This window comes from Corvus hawaiiensis, chromosome 10 (genome assembly GCF_020740725.1).
Source record: "Corvus hawaiiensis isolate bCorHaw1 chromosome 10, bCorHaw1.pri.cur, whole genome shotgun sequence".
In the NCBI taxonomy this organism is placed as follows: domain Eukaryota; kingdom Metazoa; phylum Chordata; class Aves; order Passeriformes; family Corvidae; genus Corvus; species Corvus hawaiiensis.
Window position 1 is genome coordinate 11176467 of NC_063222.1, and position 26597 is coordinate 11203063.

Sequence of the window (26597 nt, forward strand, 5' to 3'; positions counted from 1 at the left end):
AACCAATACATCTATTTTTGTGCTTTCACTACAAGGACACCATTTGCAATTCTCCAGCATCTTCAACTTTAACTAGAATTCATATGCCTTATTCAAAACATAAGATGGTCTACACAGACATCTAAATAGGCTTTTCTGACTATAGATCAGCAACAGCTTCATTTTTTCCAGTCAGTTTTTGTTGGAACTACAAAACATGGGAATTTGCCTTGGGAAAGGTGAGAAGTTTAAGCTGTTCAAAATGAGACATATCATGTAAAAAAAAAAAACCCCAACAAAAAATATTATATACCACACAGGCTCTTCAGCCATCATTCAAAGGTGGCAAGTTTGTAAAACTCTTCCAGATTCCCTCTCTGGCTCCCAAATACACCAAAGAAGCAGTGAGCTACACAACATATTCATCAACCAACATTCAGACATTCCAAGTGTTACAAAGCCAGCCAGTGCTGTATTTGAGCCTGTGAAGGCTGTGAGCAACTGTAAAGGATAAGGATGCCTCCCAGTTTATCTCCATCCTTTCTCTGTGAGAAAGTATCATGAAACGAGTGCAACCACCTTATATGGCTGCAGTTTGTGTCCCCTGTATATATTATATTGTAGACTCTGCTTACCCCATCCAGCAAAATTAGCATTTCTTTGGCACTTCAGACAGGTCCAAGGCATCTCAGGAAAGGATCCTGTGGTACTCTGTAGATAAGAACCTTTGCAGAGCTCTGAAGTGGAGCCAGATGAACCAGAGAAGAGGTCTATATGAGCTGGGACCACACAGCAGCTGCTCTTCTCTCAGCCCACAGGTTCATTGTGGGCCTTTGACCTGCTGCAGCTCATTCAGTTCCAATACAGCACACCTGACAAGCTCTCCCAGGAACCTACAGTTTGTCTGTGGGGCATGTAAAGGAAGAGCCAGAGCACAAAATGTGGATTGTGCTTTCACAAGATGGAAAAAGAGATGGATCATCCAAATAGACTAAGTGAATATCAAGAAATATTTTATTGTACATGTAATCAAAGTTTAAAAAACAGACAAGAAGGAGAGAAGGACAGATTTTTCTAGGTTGTCTTAACTATGCAGGGTACAGAACTACAACTAGGAAAGAATTAGCACATATTAGTACCCTTTGCTCCCCTTCCCTGCCCCAATGGAAGAGGTTACACAAGTGAGACCTGTAATGCTTTAAATCAAGGCTTCTCAGTAACTGCACACTTGAGCTGACATAGTTGAAGTATGTTCAGTTTCATGAGAGAGCATGTGCCTTCAAAATAGTTGTTTATAAACAAAACTACTCTCTCTTTAGTGGTTTGTAAGCATTACTCATTCAACAGCAAGAGTATACTTAAAAGACTAATGATTTAGTGGCCATATTTGTCATTATATCTGAACCGACACTATCTTTAAGTATATCAATTATAGAAAATAGATTCCTTAGGCAGTAGAGAATATATTATCTAGTGGCAAAAACATAATGTAAAGAAGCAGAGGAAGTATTCACAGGGAAGGGAGGGGGGAGCTGTGTGCTGAGCAGGGGTATATTGAGTAATCAGAACTAAAAATGCTGAGTTCTGGAGTGCTAATTGCAAAGGAGTTACACCTCAGCATCATAGGAATAGGATTCAGAATGTCTGGGTTGAAAAATATGGTACTCATTGCACATCTACATCAATCTCCAAGCTTAACTCACACCCTAGATCCTCCTAACCTATTACAGTGGGATATTAAACAGTTCTGCCTTACATGCTGCAAGGAGGAAGGCTTCTGTTCTCTTCCAGAACCAGATAGGAAGAAGTCTGAAAGTGAATGAAGAGCATTATCAGAGCTTATTGACCCCTGCAACACTTTCCTTCCTAGTTTAGAACAGTGAAGGCCTTCAGAGCATAAAGCTGCAACTGCTTTTCCGGTGCAAGCTGATTTTCTCTCAATGGCTTAGAAATATGCCTTCCCAAAAAACCTAAGCTATACAGCATGTAGCCAGAGTTGAATCAAATCAGTGTGACAAGTGCTAAATCCTGGATTGAAGGCAAGACAAGTTCTGGGATCCTCACGAGAGACGGATTTGTTTATTCTTCAGTGGCCCAATAAGGCTTGCAAATTAAAAGACTTCACAAAACATCCAGAGAAGGCCCATGGAAAAGCAGACAAAGTAACACTAACTATCATATTCTGGATTCTAATGCCCTTTGGAGACTACCAGATTTTTGGCTTAAAATGCAATGAATCATGATGTATTAATGATCTTAATCTATTTCAGCCTACAGCATGGTCCAGTGCAGATTATTAGTGTCAAATTACACACCTAGGACTTGAATTCACTAACACTCATAGCACCACTTGATTGTTGCTGTAAGTAAAGACAGTCTAACCCTCAACTCTTCTGCCAGAAAGAGTGTATTACCTTTGATAATTGTGTAACACCACCTATTCCAGGCCAGCTGACCTACCCTTTTTTGTCCTCACACACATTGCATCTGTTTTCAGATAAATCTGAACAGCTCCAAGCTTAAACTCTGTGACATATCACCTTAGCTTCCAAAGTTACAAAATAAATTCTCTTTACAGCATTCAGATGTGGGAGATTCACTCAACTGACAAACCAGTTTACTGACAGTATCTCTCACTAGTTATTTCCTTTATGTGCCAACTGCACAGTCATAAAAGCCTCCCAGCTCTTCTTCATACTTCTCAGCTTTGAAACAGGAAAGGATCAATATAGATATCTCAGGATTAACAGACCTAGGTGCAGGGAAGAAAGCAACTCTTCTGTACCTCAGTAATTATTGCTCAGTATTTATCTGTTTTAAGCAACATCAAGACAGTATTTGAATTTATGCTGTACTTTAGCAGACAGGTTCCCTAACATTAAAGAACATGAGCCTTTCCACAGAAGAAAATCTCTATAATTTAACTGGCCATTTTTTCTCAACTGTTACTTGTAACAAGGCAGATTTGCTTAGGTTCCCATTCCAACAACATTATAGTTGTCCAAGTACATGGCTCATACCTGTGGCCAGTCTTTAGAGCAGGTGGGCTGCACATTTTCGTAACTACAGAAGTTTATCAGCTATGCTAAAACACTACATAAAAAACCCAGGATTGTTTGCAGACTCACCAGCTACCTACACAGAACAGCTGTTCCACAAAAGTGATTTCACTAACGACTGAACTTGAAGACAAACACTACAAGAAAGCCAACAAAGGATCTTGTGTGATCAAAGGTTCTCTTACTATCTCATTTGAAAGAAGCTACCTTCCACTTTGAACTATCTCCTCCTTTCATAGGAATAACCAACACACCTTTTTGAGGCAATTTAGACAGTGACTGCTCAAAACCATTTCAACAGAACTGCTTTTTGGAAGAGAGAATAAGTTATTTTACTATTTGCACTAATTGAATTTACTACACTCATTTTACTCTGGTAATGCTTTAGCTACAAGGTATCTGTACAAGACATATCAGCAGAGATAGCACATTGTTAACACTACATATGTAAACTGAGAGACAACAGGTCCTTCATCCAGGTGTCATATTGCAGATAAACCATTGATGTCAGTCTGAGAGGCTGCGGAACCGCACTTCAGCACCACGGAGATTCCCGGGGAGCCCAACAGAAAAGCTGTGCTCTACAAGGGTGACTGTCCATCCTGGAACAGCAGCAGGAGGAGAATCAAGCAACCAGTGTTTGCAGTAATATTCTTGAGGAGGATTCCATTCATTCGGTGCATATTGCTGTACATAAGGTGCATAAACTTGCCACGGAGGAGATCAGCGGGAAGAGAAGCCAGTGGCAAGGCTGCAACCAACTACTGGTGTCATGTCCCAGATCTGGAAGAGAATATCGTGGAGAATTGCACAGCTTTAGTGTCAGACTCACAAGTCTTTCTGCAAGAGGCATAAAAGCAAACATAAAGACATCCCTGGACACAAGGTAACAATTCCTTTTTAACTTATGCTTGAGGAAAATTTCATAAAGAGTTATACCAGCCTTACAAACCAAAAGCTAAATTTGGGGTTCAAGAGTCTTCTTGCACTTCTGTAGAGGTCTGTTTTAAGAAGTGCTATGCAGTTTGTCACAAACATGCTTACAGCAACACAAGGACAGGCTGGCACAGTCTCAGCTCTGGCATGCATGGTGAATGTAGAGCTCAAGCACAGCAAGATTCCGTATCAGTCTGAGCTCCGTGTCATTGTCTCACAACCAGGGCTTTCAGTGGCCATGCTCCTAGCCATGGAGCTCAGAGCAAAGGAACCTGTACATTTCCTCAGGTCTGTGTCTTTAAGGCAGATGGCAGATTCTCCTGCTGCCCATGCCTGCTGTGTTTGTTCAGAGACACAACAGTAACAGATCCAACAGCTGCACTCCATACAGTGGAGTTACAAGTCATTTCCTCACGCAGCTGCTGAAGAACAGCCTAGCAAATACAATTCCTTCTTCCCACAATAGATAGCTTGTAGCAGTAGTTGTCAGAAAGAAAAAAAATTTACAAAGATGAATTCTCTATTAAATATCTCTAAGAAATACAGAAAAATATGCAGGAATACCTTCACAATCCGGTCGCTCCCACAAGTCACCATTAGCCCTCTGGAGATGTCCATGGACATGTGTGAAATGTTGTGTTTTCCTTCATGAAAGGTTGCCAAGGAAGTACGGCTGCACAAGAACAATTGAAATGAAAGCCAGCCATGAGATGAAGCTCCATGGCATCATTACAGTAGTGCAAAACAAACTTAAAAGAAAATTAAGTTGCTCAAGTACTAATAGATCAATTCCAAGAGCTGCAGTGCCGTATTAAAGGGGACAGAATTAAATTAGTAAGTCATGCTAAGGCACTGCTTGTGGAGTTACACAGGTGTGACATTTCCTGGCCTTCTGCAGCCTGACTGTTAATAATACTGGAGCAGAAGTGGGACACTGCATTAGCAAATACTTCTGCTCCTGGTTAACAAAGCCAAGCTCAGCTACATTTTTCCCCTGCTGGCTGCAGAAACCAACTAGGGCACCACATCTCACTTTTCAAGAAAACCCAACCCCAAGCAAACAAAAGGCCTCAACAATGAAAAACCCAACAACACAATAAAAAACCCCAAGCCCCCCCCACATTTTCACATCTGATTACTCTGTTCATATCCAGAGAAAAGGGGGTCCTTCATTTCTAAGACAAGTTTAATGAGACAGCAAATGATGTTTAACCCCAGTTGCTTGCATGGGGAAAATCATGTTGAGCTCTGAAGAATATTCCCAAAGAAATAGTTTTTAGAAAGTGTACATGAACTAATGCATATACATTCTGGCAGCTGAAATGCATTGTCTGGCACCCACTTAGCAATGTTAAGTGCAATCAATAGCTTTTAACTAAACTGAAATGTTGAGACAAATATATTTCAAGTTTAGATCTGGGCTCTTGGAAAAGAACAACTAAAAAGGATAAAAAGTTGTAATTCCACATCTGATCCAAATGCACTTGCAGAGCCAGATGGGGGATCTCTGCCATCAGAGTGCTTTCAGTCCCCAAGGCCTATTAGCAGAGAGTCAGCTCAGTGTGTTTTGTAGCATTGTGTGTGGATGTGGAGCAAGCCCAAGGGTATCTGCACACCAGCAGTGTTACTACAGTTTATTACTCCTTAATACTCACTCTTCATCCTTGATTGACTCAAAACAAGAATCACAGACACGGACCTGGAACTCAAATCCCATGATTGGGTAACTCGACCGTTTGGTACTGCACTTGCCACACACTGCTTGTCCACATTTTCTACAATGATGCTTCATGGAGCAAGAAGAAAACAAACAAGTAAGTCACTATACTATGTCACTTGAGCACCGTACCAAGGGTCCACCAAACAACAATACAACAAAACTTCTGTTTTGCGACCTGTTAGAAAGCAACCTGTTAGGAAATGCTCTGTTACTTCAACCAAAGACCGTCTCTGAAGTTCTGAACAGCTGTTTGGGTCATTAATGGATTTATCTCCATATTCTCTGCATACATCATCTTCTCCAGCAAGCTCCTTCTGGGAGAAGGGGAAAAAGAGGGTTGAACAAGCACCCCAGTTAAAAACAGTCTAAGGAAGCCAGAAACAGATGAATGTCTTGGTGCCTGTCCAGTCCCTTCTTAAAGAAAACTACCTGGAAAGCTTTCACATTCTGGTACAGTAAGAACAGGGCCATTACTGCTTCCCTGGAGTGAGCATCAATATGCTCAGTTATGGGGCACTGTTTGCCATTTTACACAACACTTGAGGATTAGCTGCCCATGGTTCCAAAGCATGGAAACATTCAGAGAAATCCAAAAGAGCACTCCTAGCCCAGCCTGCTTCAACCTGTGACAGAAGTTTGATGCAACACTTTCATAGAATTTGGAAATGTCTTAGCAGTGCCTAGAAGCTGTAACTTCTCAATATACCCTCACTTCAAAGCAGCAAAAATACCAAGAGTTGAAAAGATCTACCAGCCTTAGTGGTTTTCTGTTTGCATTTTGCTCAAATGCTGACTGAAACCAGGCATCTCACCTGTCTCAACCCTATCGTCTTTGTGTCCCACATTTGCTTTATATTCCAGAAGAAAGGTTGTTCACACTTCTGACAGGAATCACTTTCTAGCCATTGAGGAGCCTACAAAAGAGCAGGAGATGCAAGCAATCAGAATTGTTTTCCCCTCATACAACAATCAAGGAAGTTTATTTTAAGAACCCAAAGTAAAATTCTACTTGGAAAGATGCCCTGGCTCAGTTCTGGACATTTCAACAGTAAATTGCCTAGAACATAGTACATAGTAAGTTCAACACAAAAACCCCAAACCCCAGAATACAGTTATTAGTTACCTACACACCTCCTACACTTTTTAAGCCTACAGTAACATGTTATGTTACTGCCTTAATAAGAAAACTCATTCAAACATCTAAGTTACTAAACCTGCTGCAGGCATTCAAAGACTGCTGCTCTGGTTTGCCTGGATGGCTTTTAAGGACCAGTGTAGTCCAAATTGTAGAAACTATGAGGCAGTAATCCCCTCTAAGAAAGGAGGTGTTCAGAAATAAATTCTGTGAGTAACTATCTTTTCTACTTTCATGGGATTGCAGTTGAAATAATTAGGAACTCATCTGCATTTTCCATCCTGCCCACATCTTCGTTAAGCAACCCTTTGCCCACCCACACACTTTTCCTGCCATAAATGGACTAGGCCAAATGAAAATAGAGCCTTTGCACATTTCAGCTGTAAACGAGACACGATATTTTTAGTACACAGACTTGAATTTGAACATGTATATTCTATACAACTTTATACATCTCATGAGGAAGTCTCCCTTAGACTTGACAGGAGGAAAGCTGGAACAACGAAGCATTTTTTCTTTTCAATTCACTTACACTGCTGACAGTAAGAAAACAAGAGCATTCTGAGTTGCACCACCATGGATATGAACTGATGCAGGAAAAAAGTGTATAGCTGGGTCAATTGCTGTGTACTGTGATCTTTTAAAAAAAATGTTGCCTGGGGACTGAACCTCTGCCTTCTGAACTGCATCTCAAAACCTGCCTCTCACTTCTTTACCTGCTTTGCCACAAGTTGAGAACTTATTTCAAGACTATTGAAGCATAGTCCACTAGTTTCTTTACTGCAAGAGTGTGACTGCTTTAGATTGTTCCAGCAGCAAAGGCCACAGCCATTCCAGTGAACCTGTTGTCTCTTTGAGAAAAAACTCTAAGCAGTCCCAAGATGTCTCGCACTTTTCCTGTCCTGGGAACCCATTTACAACAATGCAGCATGGACAGCCACTAGAACAGAACAGGTTTCAATAATATCATCCAGCCTTAAAGTGTCAGAGAACATGAGGAAAGCAGCCTGCAGAACTGGCTAAGGAAAGTAACATTAGTCTCTGAAAAAGGAAAAAAAAAAAAAATCTTTGACCTAGGACATGAACTTACCTCTTCTCGGCTGATATCCATGTTCCAAACAGCAATTCCCCCATCAGCTGAACAAGACACCAGCTGCCGTGTCAGCTGGATGTAGCAGATAGCCTGCACCTTGTCACTGTGAACAAAGCACACACTATTTACCCACAGGTATTTAAACAAAGCTTGGTTTCCCAGCAAACCCTGATTTATCCTTGTAAATAAAGCTAGTGAGGAAGCCCAAAACTGATTTCCAGTTTGCTAAGTCCACTAAGTAGAGCTCTGAGGATGAGTGAACAGATGCTGTCACCTGAGCGCTACCCTAGCATCAGGATGTTGCTGAGAGTGTTCTTACAGGCCTGACCAGAATACCAGAGGTACAGTTCCATGTCAACATTTGCTGGCAGTAAGCCCTGACGGTGAACTGAGTGTCAGCTGGCTCAGAGTGTGTGTGCAAATACTCTTCTGCATTGGCAAGGAGAGCCACTTACCAAAACAGAGACAAGTGGAAAAATAAAGAGAAATATTTGTTTGAAGATGCAGCTAAGAAGCAGGTTCCACTGTTGCTAACAAATCACAGTAAGTCAGTCTGTAGCTGCCAAGCAAAGTATAGATTCACCAGTAAAACAATTTAATCCTAAAGAAAGTCATGGCAAAACAAAAGTCTACCCTAAGAAAGTAAACAAAGAATCTGAATAGTATCACACTGCTTTGCAACATCTAAATTGAATTTAAAGTCATTCTGCTTCTCAGAAGAACTTACTTTCCCATTCAGCACGAAGAGAAACTGTTACAAGTCTTCACCGGGACATATGAGGCAGCAGTAATAGCAGTATAAAGTCCTCCAGTCACTAACTTCAGGTTTTTTTTGTTAACTAGGCCTCTATTATTAATTCTTTAGCCATAAAACTAAATCCTCAAGATTTAACAAGAGTTCTAGGGCTAAGGCTATCAGTCTTGATCAAAGGTGGATGGAGGCATCTATGGAATTAGACAAGAGGAGAATACACTATACAAATATCTTTAAACATAAAAAATATCTCTACTACCACTGCATTTCTAAGTAGAATATATCTTCAGTGGTGAACTGCCCATCAGACTGAATTAGAGCCCTACATTTAAAAATGGCAGCTAGCATTGTGTCTCTAAAAATTAAGAGTTGATTAATACAGGCAACTACCTCAACTGCAGAAGAGGGGAGACATAATACTTTCTGAAGTTGAGAGACTATCCCTGTAATTTAGCCAGTTTATCACCTTGCTGACAGAAAGAGAGAACAGGAACATATTGAAGCTTATTTTATATGGGTACATGAACATGTTTATACATAAAGGTTTTAGCCCTCCTCTCACAGGTAACTCAGTGCAGTATTTACAATACAGACACATGCAATTTTTACATAAAGGCCAAACCAGATGATTTAGGGGTTTTATCCACCTCTTTCTCTAAACTACTTCTGTGTTACTTCTAAACCATGGTAATAAGAATATATTAAACATGAACAAGAAAAAAGATTCATCAGTAAGGCTTTCCTAGTACTGATTATCCTTCTTCCCCCTCAAAGTCCTCAGGGTTCTGAAAAGAGTAACTTTCTCCATTATTCAAAATGACTGAAATATCTTGCCACACTATTTAGTGTTCCTGGGACTGTGTGTTCATTACAGGACATGTATGAAAAATAAGACTCCATTACATACTGATGTCCCTGGAGCAGCAGCGTTCGCCCCTTCCTTCCACCAATATCCCACATGATAATGCTGTGGTCAGAGGCACCTGAGAAGAGCAGCCGTTGAACAGGATCCCACCACAGGGAAGTAATACTCCCTAGGAAAGAACATTCTGCAGTTAGATGTTAAGGGACTGGCTCCCCAACACAGTCATGCCCTCCTGGAGCATTAAAGTGAAACCTGAGGTACTGCCTTACTCCAGTAACATATTGAAAGCCTTAAGGCAAAGGAAGCACCCAACAGCAAGGTACAGTCCTGACAGAGAGGCAAGGAGTACTGGACAGTAGAACAGAATGTCCCTAAGAAGACAGATATAGCATAAGCCAGAAAGTCTGAGTTCTGCCCCTTGTATTTAGGTAGGTGATTTTAAGAGTTACCAGGCTGCTATGTGAGCTTTGGAAGATGGAAGTACTAACACTTGCCAAGCAGAAACCATTATCTACAACACAATGAGATGCTTGGTCAGTGGTTGCAGGACAGCTCACAGTGCTCTCAGGTAAAGCCACTGTCACATAACCATTTACAACCTTAAAATAGCTGGACTAAGAAACGAAGGGACAGTTTCACTGCTGTTAGCAAATCTGCCACTACTCACTAAATTACAAAACTAGATTTCAGAAGGCCCAGTGCACCTGTGAATTAGTGGATAGAAAGAAATGAGTCATCTAACAGTAGCAGCCTTATACTAAACCCATATGCATGGTAATGTAGCCAGGAGACTAAAGGAGTAATTTTGTTACTCATGCCACCTATAGGTGTGAAGTTTGGACATTTTGTTCCCTTGCAGAGATCCTTAACTTTAAAGAATCCTTCCATTGCTCAGTTGTCATCAAAAGCCTTGTTAGTCTGAAACTGAGATGATGAATGATAATTAGAACCCAAATCAGTCCTTTCCAGTGCTCTGGAGCAAGACGGTTTTTTTGCCTCCTTTAAGGCTACACTATTTTCAGATTGACCCATTTGGGAATAGCATGTGCACCAAAAAGGCACTAACTTTGAGTATTATCTCAGCATTACACAGAGCAGGCTGTTATATATGGTGAATTCTGGAAGCTGAGAACAAACTCTGAAACCATTTAAACTGCAAAGCAAACACTGCTTGTTTATGAAGTCACATTTACCAAGAGCTAGAAAGCAAACAAGATGAAATCAGACTTTTGAAGTCTGTCAAACACAGCTGCACTCAAAAAAGAACTAGATGCCATTTAAGTTTAGAGTTTCTGTATCTTGAGAATATTACAGAAATACTATGGAAGAAAAAAGGTTACACATAATCTGATTTGCTTTAAAAAAAAAAAGGAAAAAAGATGAAATAACTAGGATCATACCAGTTGAAGAAAAACCTGCTTCTGCCCCTGAAATCCTCTTTTATGCTAGCTCAATTCTTGTTTTAAGGATCACAGTCCCCATATGGAAATATATGAGCCGAAGTTGGCGGCTGTGTAGACAGCACTGCTGAAGTTGGTGCTTGGAAGCCCATCACAACTCAAGAGATAGAACACACACTATAAGAAAGTGCCACACAGACATACTGCTTTTAGACTAACAGTAACATTTACCAAGGAAACTGCATTTGAACACAGACCAGTGCAAAAGTATAGAGAGGCAAAGGAGTCTCTAGGGCCAAGAGAATGATTTTGCTCTAAACTGAAACAATCTGAAATTCCCCTTGAAAGCAGAAGAGACATTTATCACTTGAAAATCTCAACTTGCCTCCTGCATTCAAAACCAGCTGTATCATTTTACAGTCATCTGTAGATCAGGAGTCTACGCAGCTTTAACAAAGCCTACTCTATACTTACAGCTGTTATACAAAGCAGCCTTTTCCAGTGGGTCAGAGACTCATGACCCAGTAGTTCCATCCCTACCCACATGCAAACTGTCAGCTGATTTGAAAGTGACCACATGGGAAAAGACATTGTCTTGTTTATTTTTCTCAGCATGCTATTAAGTTACCCATTATTCTGTGATTTGCTTCTTCCCTTACTCATTACAGCAGATGGTGGCTCCATATCATGTTATGGACCACCTGATTCGTCATTTGATATAAGGACTTCAGCTGTACTATACAGGATGAGACATATGCCTTAGACTAGGCAGCTTCTCCAATGTTAAAGAGACTAAAGCTTTTAAAGGTGGCCATCTAGTGGGTAACTTGTGTTTAACTGAATGCATATGTTTACCTTTATTTTTCATCTATAATAAAAATACCTGTAGGTATTTATAAGGCTAAGATTTCCCCTCAGCAAGAATGTGTTTGTTCTTTAACAGGAAGTCATGTACAGCTTTGAACAGCTTATGATAACCACTACCCTGAACTGGTTTTTCATCCAATATCTACTCTTAAGAGGCAGATATGCAACTGACCATCTCACCCCAGCTTACAAAGAGGGACCGTATCTGGGACAAGTGGATTTAGGACAAGGAGTTACTTTACCTTCATGCCCTTTGAGAGTTGTGATAACTGAGCAGGTATTCTGCTCAAGCTTCAGAAGAGTGATCTGTCCAGAATAATCACCAACAAATGCATGCTGAGTTTCATGATCATATCTGAACACCAGTCAAGGAGAAGCTTCATTTGATCAAAGAGTATTTTATATGAGTGAAACAGTCAGCTATAGCGTCTAAAAAAATTGGAAAAGAACATTTTAATATGCCAGATAAATATTTACATAATTAATTCTAAAGTGGTTAGAGGGTGTAATAAACCTTTTTGATTCCTTCCTTCCCATCACTCTTCCCTACATGTGCAAGTAAAACTGTATAGAAATTAAGTGATGAGAGTTTTAGAAAGCCAGTAGAGGAAGCCAGGAGATAATCCATGCCCTAGTTTAAGGCAAGCCAAGTAGCTTTAGGCCATTTCTAGCAGATACTCACAGAAAATGCTCATGCTCGTCTACAAGATGCCAAAACTCATCAGGCTACCTGTTGCAGTGCAGAGCTCTCTACAACCATTACGAGCACCTCACTGGACACTGGATGGCATTCAGTCTTACCTACTATCTCCTCCAATAAACCCTTAGTTTTCTAGCATGTTAGCAGTTGATATCCCCAGGAGAGGAAAACCAAGACACAAGGATGCTGTCCCTCCACAGCAAGTTCACCTTACAGTGGAAGTACATGCACAGTGTTCTAGCTACTGCCAAGGTAAGACCGTCTCATTTCTTGTCCTGTTCTCTGGACTTCCCAGTTTACCAGTGCAGGTCCTTGAGTGTGGTATTGAAAACTGAACTGTATTTCAGAAAGGATTCTCTCAGTTAACACTGAGACAAAAGCCACACCACATTCTAACATAAGATCCATTAACAGGGTGGCACATTGGGCAAAAGCATTACACCTCGTAACAGTTCTGGTAGTCAAATTTTGCCACGATGTAACTATGAACTCCAGAAACCAAAGCATAGCAAGCCAATGGAACTAGATAATTTGCTGCTTTTAGAAAACTTCTGCTATTCAGAATATAAGCAAGAGCTATGAAAGACCCATGCAGCTGACACCACAAAACCCAAGAGCTGTGTATAAACTTAGGTGTCCTCCTGGAACCACATAAAAACAAAAGCAGCAGCTAGAAAAGTAGTCTCTGGTATCCAACAGAAAACGCTAACTTTAAAAAGACAGCCTACCAAAAAGCGCACCAGCCTAAGTGAAAATGTAGAGCCTTTGCCATCTGATGACATTCCGAAATCTCTTAAGCCTTCAGGATCTTGAGATAAACAATTTGCTTTCAACAAGTCCTCTAAGTCCCTGAATATGTGATCCTTTCTTCATCTTGGAAGTTCAGACTTGCCTTATCCCCACTAATTCAGTAAAGAATAGGCACTCTGATGTGTTTTTTAGAAGCTTACACATAGGATCATTAAGAAACAACTTCTAATGGACCTCCTGATAGGGAGGCCAAGCACCTAGTGCAGGCTGGTTCTTCCAAACACAAGTCCAAAGGCCGATCAATTACAATGGATTTTCAAATGTCATGTTCTTCAGTGGAAATTTATTTTTATATTGATATAAAAGGTCATATTCTTTTCTCCATTTTAATAATAAACTGTGCCATTATTTGCAATAGCATTAGCTATAGAACCCACTAAATTCAGTGAGGCTCAGACTGTTCACCAGACTGTGCTGTGAGCTGGTCTCCAACACACACACCAGCTTTAACCTATTCTGTGCTGCACTCAGCTGAGGTGAGCTGCACATGGAATGTCTTATGGGACGCAACTCCCCTGGACTCTAAAAAAGAGCAGCAGTACAACAGTACAAACCTGACAATTCTTCAGTCAGTAAGGCAGGGTCTGCACAGATGGGAGACCTCAGAAGGCCAGACATGCAGCTGGCAACTGAGCTTTCCTCCCAGCTTCTTACCAGGACACAGGTGTACAGCCACTCTGGAGAGCTCTTCATGTTTTCAAGCGATGTAGTTGACTTGTTTGAGCTTTTGAATCTTGTATTTCTAAAACATTACTGCCATTAAACCTCATACAGCAACCAGTACACCTTCAATTACCGTCCAGCCACATCTAAATTGCCACCATTAACAAGTGCTAAAAAAAAGTTTTAGAATTTCAAGTATTTAACTTGCTTTCAAAAGCTTTGATAAGTGAACTACCTTTCAAGTTACTGGCTTTGTAAGTCTTTTACATAGGGTAAAGAATGCCCTGAAGTACTTACAGCTGAATAGACAACCAGAGTGCCTAAGCTGAAAATGCTGCAGTTAAATGCAGCTTGCAGAAAGCAAATTGCACACAAACAAATTACTACTGGTGGTGAATAATGTTTCAATGTACCCTTGTAGCTTAAAGATAGAAAAGATTAACTTGAGCAAAAATAGAAAAATTAAAGCAGTTCAAAGGGTTTTCATGATGTTTTATGCTCTAGAAGGACTCAAATGCACACTGACATCTGTTGAACAAAGTGACTTGCCCAGGAAGTCTACAGGCCAGGCTATAGATACAGTCACTGCCACAACATGCTATGGACAAACACCTCAAAATTAGCAACTAGTACAGATTGGGATTTCTGCAGCACAAGGTCTCTTCTGCTATCTAATAACCACTAATAGAAATAAAGGTATTAAAATAACGAGAATAAGGGTTAGCAGACTTGCAAGAGATGTCACTCTAGTTTTTATACATGAAAAGTTGGGAACAAATTGAGGTAAAGGAACAAAGTACTCTTCCAGCTTCAGGGTAGCAATCATTTTTCAAAGGATACTGTAGACATGAAGCCCAAGAGGTGAAGTAATGTCTCCCCAGCATGCTCCCACTCCTGGTGCACATCCAGCTGATACACTTGTCATGACCTGTGCTGATAAGCCACTCTGATGCCAGGCAGAAAGTAATAGCAGACACTCGATTCTGGTGAGCTGCAATAAGAAAAAGATTCTGGCACTTTTTCCCCAAAAATCCAAGTGCTGTGTACTTCCATTCTAATTCAGACAGACAGAGGTTGAAGATGATATCTAGGCAATGCCCCAGGGAGATCTTTTACCATTATATTATACTTGCATCTAGGCTGAATGAAAAGGTTCCCATAGCTCTGTTTAGGATTTGCCTTCTGAATAGCTCAAGTGAACCAAATCCATCAGTCAGCTGATGTAAGCCTTTCTCGCAAAGAGAGAGAAGCTGAGTTCAGCCCAGACACCCAAGGTTAAGGAATACACAAACCCTCAACTTCCTCTAGTTAGCCCAGGACTTCTGGGGAGTAATGCAACACATCTAAAAACTTGAATTGCTTTACTAAATGCATCTTTTCCTAACCCCAGAGAGCTACGCTCACATTCATACGTTTAAGCACCTGAAGGGCTATCTAGTCCATGGCATTCAAACTGCTTCCTGTGACAGCAACCAAATCCTGCCCAGCTTTGTTGAGAATGCTGCCCCTAAGCAAGAAGTTACACGTCCTTTAGAAAGAAGCCTCCCCTGCCCCTCAAGATGCAAGTACCTCCCTTGACTGAATTGTAATCATCTCCCTCAGGATAAAGGGAGGTTTTGTTGCTTTAAGAACAAGGTCTTTTTCTCCCAAGCAAGAACATTGCTTCTATCGGTGTCAGGGAGTCACAAGACAAACTGCACTTTGTTTTGCTACATAATCTGCAGTCTTTAAGGGCTTCCTTCAGGCCTTTCACATTAATATTCCAATTTTAACCAACAATTGAGTTTTGTATTTCTTTAAAGGATGTGTAGACAAATGCTGAAATTAGCATCTCTGTAAATATTAGAATAATCCCACAATCCCTGTTTCCCACATAATGGAAAAATAAGCTCTTTTTCATCCCTGTTGCTCTCCTAAGATGACAGAGAAAGGAAGGACTCTTACCTTGAGCTAGAAGCAACCAAGTCCATTGATTACAAAAAGTAAGGACAGAAATTGCAAACACCAAAATGCACCTTTAGAAAGCTCTTACACCAACACTCACACAGCACTACTTCAGCTGAAGAGCAAAATCTGAGCTCACTAGTTCTGGCTCATTAAACTTGCAGGCTAATGATGTAGTGAACTTAATGATAATGACTACAACTTAGACTCAGCAGTTATCCCCAACTAAGCGACAACTATAAGGTCAGTCAGAGTTAAAGCATATCTGGTCTTGATTAATCTGTGACTGTGTCCAGTTTCCCAAGCATTTTAGATGCCTTTCCTTCACACAAATGTTAGTGTAGATAGTGGTTAACAGTTTACCTGGATAGGTCTTCACAAAGTTCATCTTATTAAAGTCCTCAGAAATATGAAACTCCTAAAAGCAAAGTGAAATTGTTAGAAGATACCACAGTGGCACAAGCAACATTGATACCCAAAAAAGAGCAGCAACCTCACAGACCAATATTTGCATAGCAGCAGTATATCTCACAAAAAACAAGCACCTTCTGAGGCTGGAGCAAAGCACACTGAAATACCAACTGTAAATTAAAGTTTTAAGTGACTGAATTTTCAACAGGGAACATTCTTTCAGAATTGAGTTTGCTGAAGGGAGATTATAGGAAGAGATAAGATCTCATCTGTCCCCAGCAGGAGCAAACAAAACTATCTTGTAGTATTTAGGATTTGCATGTTTGCGACTTCACAATGGACAGGTTTATGTGAGAGTGTTTTCTATGTGATCCATTAGACTTAATGAAATTTTCGAAGTCTCAACTTAAAATTTCCAGTAGTTATCACTAGAATTCTATGCAGTTCTTTGTAGGCTATTCATAGCAGTTATCTGTAGAATATGGCTATGACACTCATGTACCCTGGCTCCTTATTATTTTGACCTTATCTTCACAGAGAAAGGAAACCATTAAAGCATCTGAGAGTCATAGGATTCCTCTCCTTTACCAAGGGGGGAAGAATAAAACCTAATTTCTCTTCTGCCAAGTGTATGCTCTCCAAGACAGGGACAGCAATTACAGCAAGAGTATAGAAAGAGAGAAGAAAGAATTCCCAGCAAGAAAAGAGATGAACCCTGCCTCTTATAACTTCAGAGCTAGTGTTGAAATTTCTACATCATAAAAAGATCTGCAGCAAGCAAATCCAGAGATGTGTGCACAGCAGGATACAGACAGATCCATACTCCTGGCCAGGAGCAAACCAACTGCAGTTCGCCACCCCTGTCAGAGCACCACCATGGCACTCTGCCCAGCTTACTGTACTCCCCTCAAAACAACTCCTTGGCAAAGCATAACTGTTTGGGCCCACTGCTGCACTAATGGCTCAAGGGCTTCTTGAGGCTACCTGGCTCACACCTAGTCAGAAGAACCTTTGCTTTGCAGTCCTCTCATGTACATCTCAGCTGAACTGCCAAGAAGCTCAGCCATTTAGCAGTAGCTGCATTCCAAAATGAATGGAAAGAAAACAGACTATCAGCTGCCAGCAACACATGGACAATCAGAGCAATTCTAACCTACATTTGGAAGAAAAGTCACAACAACTTACCATGACAGCTCCATTATCCTGGCCAACAAATATCCGTCTGCTGTCATGATGATAAGCCATGGCAGAACATGGTGCTGTAAAAAAAAAGCAAGTACATTACAGTTACTTAAATGGAGGTATTAGGATACACATGACTTTAATAAAAGTAAATTCTTTCACTCAGGACAAAAGCTGTTCAAGTAACATGATAGAAACTAGTCTGCATAGCTAACATCCCTTGGAAAGACAGTTCAATTCCCACATATGAAGCTGAGGACAGGAACATGACTACTGTAACTCAGATATACCAACAGGAACCATATGCAAACACGATTTCCTGCCACAAGGCACAGCTCAGCAAGAGGAATTTTACACAGGCTGAAAGGTGAGCTAACAGTAACAGCTGGTTACACTTAAGAACTTGAGCTCACTACAATTATCTCAAAGGGAGCCCTGAAAGATAAAAATGCACACCTTGGAAAGCAGAGAGTATTCTTATGTCTGAACTTTCACTTAGTGATTAGAAAAGCTCACTTAATTGGCAGACAAATTATTTGCCATCATTTGAGGCACCTCCTGCTGCAGATCCACAATGATTTACCTGGTAAAGGATGTGGTTCTGACAGAACACTGCCACAGATCTCACCCACTATGCAGCTAGTTTCAAATCAAAGTCTGAGCTAGATGCTGCAAAGCTCCCAAAATCAAGATCATTGAGGGAATCCAGCCCTTGAGGAAATGAGAAGGAGGTATTCCCACACACAGCACAGGTACAAAACCCACACTATGCCTGGCCACCACTTACCATCTCTATATTGTACTTACATGCCATAGTGTGATAGATGCTGGGCCAGTATTGCCCACTGTCTCTCTTCAGCCATACTCGGATTGTTCTGTGTAATGGGAAGAGCAGGGAGAAGCCAGCTGTAAGTGCACCAGCCCTTGCATCTGAACCACTTCATTACTTATGTATCAGCTCCATTCTCCTAAGTTTTTGTGCTACTCAAATATAATAGTGGAATGACATACCAGAAATAACAGTACTCAAATACTACTCTAACATAACAAGAATATTAGCACTAAGAATAGTCACCCTTGGATTTGGAGAAGTTTTCTTCAAAACTATTTATACAATGAGTTTCAGTAAGTATGAAATGGAAATACTATTTCAGCTAACTTCAGAAACTGCTACAAATTGCATCCCTTTACTTCCTTCTTGGCTCTGGCTGATATAAGTCAAATTCAAATTGCAGAAATGTTCTGTCTTTGGAAGAGCAAACCACAGTTTGTTTATAGCTTGCTTGTTTATAGCAGGTTATGTGTCTGATACATTTCATTTAAAAAAAAAGAATTGCAAATAATTTCATTATGGAAGTCCAAACTTTTTAATTTTAACAGCATCTCTGTGTAACTCACCCTTCAGCAAGCCAGATACTGAATATTAATAACAGAAGCACCTCATCCTCTAGACCAGCACATTACTGACATCTCCATCCCCAAATATTAAGAATCCATAGAGGACAACATATCTAACTCAGTATTATTTCCTCTAAGCCATGCCTCTAATCCCTCATGCAGGAATGCAAAGGGCAAGCAACATTAATTGCTGTTAGTTTCCACTGCTTCTCTGCCCTAAATATGATTAGGATTGATGAGCCACTCAAATGGAAACTGAAAAGCTGACAAGGTAAGTTGGACAGCATGTTAAGATTCTTTATAAAAATGGCTTTAGTTTGTGACCTTCCAGAATAATCTCTTGGAAGGAAGGGATAAATGGTCTTGAGAACATTTAGCATTATACTACTCTGATGACTGTCAAATCCTGGGAGGAGGGATATAAGAGTATCAGTAAGGAAGTGGAAAACTACTGTCAATTAAAAACATTGCTACAACAGACACATTGAAGGGATTCTACATCAAGAAATTAAGAGCACACATGTAGACAGTATTAAGGTTTATTTAAGTCCTCTTGAAATTTCCTCTCCAAACAATTGTTTGCCTTTTTGTTACTGTTTAAATCCAACTTCCTCATTCCTAAATGATCTGTAAATATACGTACCTGGAAACACTGTCAAGAGGCTTCATTGAGATGTGCTGTTCTATTTACTGTTAGCTAATAGAAGTTCTGGTGTTCAGAATTTTCTAGAAAAATACTAGGAGACTGATTTGCTAATCGTGTAAGATCGACAGTAAGGAGTTTAGCTAAAAGAGCACAGGAGGGGACTGGTGTCTTGCACCAGAACTAGAACTTTTCAGAACTTTTACTTTTGAAGATACAACAGTAGCATTCTAATTTTGCAATCCATTTAAGGGCTTTTCTTTAACAGACCATCCAAAATAAAGCAGACAATGCCCACCCTTAATGTACTACTTTTAGAAAACTTGAAATCACTACAGCTAAGCATACACTGCCCCAAAACAATGATTTTCAGCTTTTAAATCAAGTTACTTTTTCACCAGTTTAGGGGCATGTGTACATTAGTGTAGTCCACTAAATATTTTACATTAAGCCTGTCTCTTAAAAGGTATCACTTCCCCTTTACAATAATCAGGCCTGCCTTATGCCAATAAGTCAACACTTCAGAAGAGCAGTTGCTATTTCTTGGTAACACGGAATATGGGGAAAACAATGTTTCTAAGTCATTCTGATGATGCCAATGCCACTAATAGCACAGGTTAGCACCTATGGACTTCTATCAGCTTTTTAACTTGCTTTTTAAAGCAGATCCATCATATTCAAACTGTTCTGAACATCTCAGATGGTACCTTCCACCCTCACTTATTTGACTCTTTCACTTCAAGCCAAAGTCATGTAATTATTTTTTATTTAAAAAAATTACATGATAACAAGTTATCATGATGATCAAGACCATGCATTGCTGATTTTTCAAAAGCAGACTTAGCTTCCTCTCAGTATTGTGGTTAATTATACTAAACTAAAGGAAGCAAAGATTTGGTTTTTTAAAGAAATTATTTAATGGGAGTATAATTTCTGCATTAATTATCAACAATACAGTTCCTCAGTGAAGTCAAGAGCCTAAGCAAATAGCTGCAAGAGTTAGCAAAATTAACTTCTGAAAGCTTCTTATTTTGGTTTAAGTAAGATTTAGACTCCGCTCACCTCATGTTTGCAAAGATAAGCTGTCAGACAGCTTTATATCTAATTATATAAAGCTCTGACTGAGCAAAATTTGAAGAGATCGTTTCACAGTAGTCAGCAAGTGATCTGTGCCAAAGTGCCACTTCTCCTTGATTCTCTCTCCTACAGACCTGTTTTTGTGATGCATCTCCTTATGTTAGGACAAACTAATTCGTGAAATACTAGTTCCTAAAGAACTAGAGAAGTCCTCCAGTAATGCTGCTCCCACAATCTCCATCTACCACTCAACTGTCCTAGAGTCTTTAGCACTTTCCTCAAAACTTGGTGTTTATTTAATGGAGAATCCTGTGCTCAGTACCTGAGAAGAGCTGGCTACTGCTCACTTCTCCTTAAGCATTCCCTCCTAAGGGTCTAGAAAGACACAGGGTTGTTTGACAGCAGTCTCAGTAAGAATATAAAAATGCTAAAACTCTTTAAGGAGCACCTAGAGATAGATACAGACTTTTAAAATTTTAGACTCGGATCTCTGAGAGTGGCAGGAGGAAGCAAAACTTTTTAAAAAAAGATTAAAAATTACCTCCAAACTTCCTTAACATTCAGTATTGAGCCAGAAGCTGCTTTCAGCTGGGCAGCATGCACATTTATAGAAGAGCAATTCAAAGGGGTTTTTGCATAAAGAAATACACTCAAAAGCCATCTTCAAGCAACACTGACCATGGCCTTACCAATTTCTAAGAGTTTTTATTGTTCTCAATCACTGTTTCATTTACAGAGTGAGTAAGCACCCAAGAGAGCTGGAGAAAAAAATTGGGGTTTGAGAGCAGAGACAATGCTGTGTTCCAACAGTATTTGTGCTCCTGCTACAAAGCTGCCCTCTGAAAGCCAACAACACAGGTTTCAGGGACGGAGAAGTGATGAAAGACCAGCAGGCAAATCCCAATCTGTTACAATACCAGCATTGCTGCAGGTTACTACACAGCTACACCAGCCCTGTTCCCAGCAGTGCATCTTCCTAACTCCTTCAAACCACCACCAACTGCTTTCCTACCCAAAATCAATCACCGACAGTTGTTTTCCTAGCAAGAACAGAACACTGTCTCTTTCTGGTAGTTAAACTAAATAAAACATATTTATACTGTTAATGACCTTGTTCCCAAAACAGCATTAGGAATCTGGTTTAATCACAGTACAATGGAAGCTCAAGGACACAGCTGATAGTTTTTATCAAATTTCTGCTAAAACTAAAACATGTTTTGACCAATATTTAAGTTTCATAAGCAAAAACCAACAAAAGCTAATACTGTACTTTAAGCAGCTACTGATGGTCACCAAACACCAGCACTGAAATGTGCCAGTGATTCCAGAGCTCCTGTTAGCCTGTAGTAAATACATTACTTTCATCTTGCATTTAGGGTCTTGTATACAGCTTATCATCCCTCAGCACTCCCAACTGCAGCTGGGAAACACTCATCTTGGCGTAGCTATTTGTCTGCTGAGGGACACACTGCAACAATTCCCAACATTGTCCTCGAGCCAGGGTCAGACAAGATGCCAACAGGAACACAGAGTTAATCATCCTTTCTAGATAAGTTCTGAGAAAGCTTCACAGATGGCAAGTGTCCTGCTGAAAAATCCAATTGGGAAAATTAACTCTTTGTCTCCTGCAGGTACTCTTGCTTCGTTCTTCATCTTGAAAACTCTAAAAGAAAATCCTAGAATTTTGTTGGCATTCACAGATCTACTATGAAATTTTTTGTATCCTCTGAAAAAATAAAACCATTACTTTTCATTCTAGGAAATATAATTTAAAATAGAACTACAACAAGTAGTTCTAACAAGAGAATAATCTACAACATTCTCAAAGAATGTTTTTGCACCAATGTTTTCCTCACTACCCAACTTGTAAACACATTCCTTTGACTGGTTATTATGAAATACTTGACAGCCTTAGCTGCATTAAGATGTAATAAAAAATACTTTAGCTCTGCTCTTAGTGCACACAGCAGCTCTTTTGCTCCTTGTACTCTACTCTGTACTTAGCTGCCAGTAGCATAATCAGCTACACAGTATTAACACCTACACCCCACTTGTAGTGAACAAACAGGGGAGCACTGTTTGACAACATGTTAAACTGCAGGTGAAAGCTTTGATGTACTGTAGGAGGTATCCCAGATTAGAGGTAATACAGTGCAACGGTTTCTGAAAGTTTAAAGATTAAAGTAATTTCTCACAGTAAGGCAGGTGACACAAATTCAGCCACAAGTCCACAGACTCACTTGGAAATTACACACACCAAAGGTGGGCAGTGGCCTCTGTACTCCTTGCACAGGTCTGTATCTGACATCGAAACTTGCCCAGATAAAGATGCAGCTCCATCCTTGCCTCTTATCAGCAGTCTAAGCATGCAGACTGTTTAACCTTTGGCATTAGACCTTGAGTTTAAAAGCTGGCACTGTCTGCCACAGGCAAGCCTCTGCAAGCCTGTACCATGAAACTCTGTGCAGGGTAAGCTCTGATATGGACTCTTGAAATTTACTATTTCCTCTTCTCTCCTTCAGGAAGCCCACCAAAGCAAACTGAACACAAGCACAAACAATCACACCTAAGTGTGGAACAAAAAGGAAGCTGCCCAGTCCCATCCAAAAGCTATTGTCCAACATGTACTGCACGAAGCCATCTCCATGGGAAGGGATGATACGAACCAACTAGACAGCTGATCTGTTTGCATTTTTTGACCTAAAAATAAATGCCAGAAAACCCAGTTCAGGTAACACCCAGTTCAGCACTCATACCCTCCTGTTTCTCACAAGGTCAAGCTTTTCAAACAAAAATTCATGCAAATTTAATATTAAAAGTTTTATAGTATAATAGTAAAATTATCCCTGCATCAAGATACACCTCAAAGAATGCACTTTCATACTTTTACCATCCTCCTTCCAAACCATGCCCCAGTTTCTTAAGAAGCGTCTCCTACCCCTCTTCACATTTAAGAGTCACTTTCCACATAGCATGGGTGAAATTCCATCTCTCGCTATACACTGCAGACCCCTCAGCACTCTCCTGGCCACAACCCTCTGTGCTATCTGCTTCCTCATTTCCACTTTCCTTTCATCTGAGTAACTGCTTAATGACATTACCAGCTCTTGTGGCAGACGTTTCACATGCTATGCGAGCCAGTGACGAGGATCGGGATCAGACTCTGAAGACACGTTCCTTTCGAAGCAGAAAGCACCGTGCTCAGCAGCTCATCACCCGCTCTCACCTCAAGTCTGCCACCTCACTCCCTGAGCGGCTTCAGCCAGAGGGAAGCAGGTTTGAGACCTGCACACCGAGCCATCAGAATGGGCTCGTTCCGACTGGAGCAGCTCGGGAAGCTCCAGCTCTCCCGACGGGCAGGGGAAGCAGTATAACACACTGCAAGTGTTTCAGCCAGCAGAGCGGAAGGCCGAGGGAAACATATTCCCTCACTCCTTGTTCTGCTCATAACCTCTGCAAAACCCATTTACACATAATACAAGCTGTGCTTTCCCAGCTGCTCCGCGGGACAGCGCCCATGGAGCACAGCAGCTTCTCCCCGCCGGTGGGAAAGTGTCAGCCCCGCGTCCCGCACGGGCGGGCCGAGCCAGTCCTCCCTCACAGCTGATGGCATCTTCCTCCCCCCGGAACCGCGGCTCCGCGGATTTCCTTACGGCTGCAGGCACGGAGTCCCTGGCGCCTCCCGGCAAAGGGACAACGCACACACGGATTTCCCTCAACAGCCCCCGCTGCCCCGGCTCCCGCCCCAGCCCCAGCCCCGCGGCCCGGCCCTGCCCGGCGGGGAACGGGCGCTGGGTCACCTGTCCTCGCCGGCCGTGATGACGCCGTCCTCTTTGGGGATGAGGAGCGCGGCACTCACGGCGTCCTGGTGGCCCTCGACCTTGCTGAGCAGGACGGGCCGGCGGCTCTGCGGCCGCGAGTGAATCTCGGCAGCCATGGCCCGTAACGCTGCGTGTAGCGGCGCCGCCCCGCCGCGCCGAGGTGTCCCGAGTAGCGGCGCAGCCCCACCGCGCGCCGATGTCGTCACGGGCATGGGCGGGCCGCCGCCAGCCGTATTCGCTGGAATAGAACGGCCGCAAGGCCGTATTTCATAGAAGAGCGGAGAAATCCATCTGGCGGTGGGGGGGCTCCGGCCGCCTACCCGGGGTGGGACGTGTCCCCTCCGCTGTCCCTGGGCTCAACCGCGGGTTTCTGTGGCGTGGGCCGGGGGGCTGGCTGTGCTCCCCGTGGGTTCTGTCCAGGAAAAGTCGGTGCCGTGACCCTGGCTCTTGGAGCCCAGCTCGCTGCCCATCCCCGCTGGCATGGGGCCACCACAAGGCAGCAAAGGAAAGGCTGTTCCCCCTGCACTAACTAACGGAGGGATAGGGGCTGAGGAAGGAGGTGTAGCCACAGGAAATACATTAGCTCCTTTCTGTCTGTTACAGCAGCTGTAATCCTTCATTTTATAAGTTCTTAAGCAGCTGGAGTGTGCTGTTATTTTCTCTGTGAACACTGCATGGGAATGTTGGCCACGTAGCTGGGTAACCAACAGCGGCATTCCTCCCCTCGGTGCTCGGGTTTTGGTCTTATATCTGAACACCAGCGTTTGGATATAGCCAACACACACTGTGCTTAACTGAAAACTCTAACTGGGAACTGGGTGAAGCTATTTGTGCTCTGGATGTCCCAGACGGAGCTGAGCTCCAAGAGGAGCTGCAGACAAACCTCCTGGAGCAGGGGGCTGGGGATTGTACCATTTGATAAGCTGTCACAGACCATGTCACACACCTGCAGCCAGGGAGGGTGAATGAGGCTTCCCCAGGATCCTGGGGGAGGGCAGCAGACAGCAATTATCTTTCCCGTGAGCTCTCCCAAGAGAGGAATTTTGTAGCTCAGAAAGCCAGTAAGGGAGATTGGCTACGCAGCAAAGAAAACAGACATAGGAAGAATGGGTCCATCTTGAAGCTTTAAAGATACATGTGGTTAAATACACTTTGTTTTGCCTCAGTTTTTCCCTGCTTCCTTATTTTTCCTCTGTATTTCCAGAGTGACTTGGTCACTGAGGACAAGAATATTACTTCAGGTCTGACCTAACAAATCATCATAGTCAAGACAACAGGCAATGACCACTTAAGCAAAATACCTGGCACAGCTGGATCTAAAATTCTTCAGACACGATATTTCAGGCCTTGACCCCGTTTGCTGTGCAAGGTTTCACTGTGCTTGCGAATAGCAATGCAGTGCTTGGCCCAAGACATACCTATAGTCAGAATGATAATTTGTGATCCAAGCAGACACCAAAAAGCACCTTGTTGCCCAATGCTCTGGTTATTATTCAGACTTGTACACACCTATTCCTCTGCTTTTTAAGCCTGACCTGCTTAGCTCCTGCCAGTTGTCAGAGTGAGTCTGGCTCTCTGCCCAAGGAGGGGAAGACAGTGTTCTCCCCATACAGAGGCTTCGCAGCAGGGATTCTGAACGAACGTGCAGCTCTAGGATGGCATATCCACAGGGAAACGTTTTCAAGAACTACTATCCAAAAACTTTATTTGATGACTAGTGGTTATGAGCTTTTTTTAAACCTTCCTTTCTTATCACATGACACATTTCCTCTGGCCTCATCGTCTGCTACTCATCACCCTGCTGACTTTGGCTAGAGACGCGTGGTGGTATTTCGGCTTGGAGGTACATCCTTCTACCCGCTCCTTCGTCTCCTGGCTGGGGACGCTCGTCCCGCAGGCTGCGGGGGTGTGCAGATGCCCGGTGTTTTCCTGCTCCCGCACCGGGGCCCCGTCGCGCCCCCGGCTGAGGGACCGGCACCGGGCTGCGCCGTGCGCTCAGGGCCGCCAGGGGGCGCTGCGGCCGCGCCCGCGGCTGAGGGACGGATCCGCCGGACACTGGGACAGAGGGATGTGGGGACAGCAAGAGATGGGGACAGGGGGATATAGAGACAGGAGGATGTGGGGAAAGGGGTGCAGGGGA

The 26597-nt window shown here is 42.1% G+C and overlaps 1 protein-coding gene across 3 annotated transcripts; it reads right to left on the bottom strand.

Annotated features, from left to right (window-relative positions):
* Positions 1-975: 975 nt before the first annotated feature.
* WDFY1 (WD repeat and FYVE domain containing 1) lies at positions 976-24633 on the bottom strand. Of its 3 annotated transcripts, none has more exons than XM_048314153.1 (12): positions 24437-24633; positions 18326-18393; positions 17522-17595; positions 16289-16343; positions 14822-14972; positions 12051-12163; positions 9584-9710; positions 7920-8025; positions 6507-6608; positions 5630-5760; positions 4539-4647; positions 976-3821 (listed from the first exon to the last, which is right to left on the bottom strand). In XM_048314153.1, exons 1-12 carry the CDS (start codon positions 24571-24573, stop codon positions 3762-3764), a joined length of 1233 nt encoding a protein of 410 aa, XP_048170110.1. In that variant the 5' UTR covers positions 24574-24633; the 3' UTR covers positions 976-3761. The 3 variants fall into 3 exon arrangements, with proteins under 3 accessions (XP_048170110.1, XP_048170114.1, XP_048170113.1); XM_048314157.1 differs by lacking the exon at positions 24437-24633 and adding an exon at positions 23738-23760; XM_048314156.1 differs by lacking the exon at positions 24437-24633 and adding an exon at positions 19560-19600.
* Between the last annotated feature and the right edge of the window lie 1964 nt (positions 24634-26597).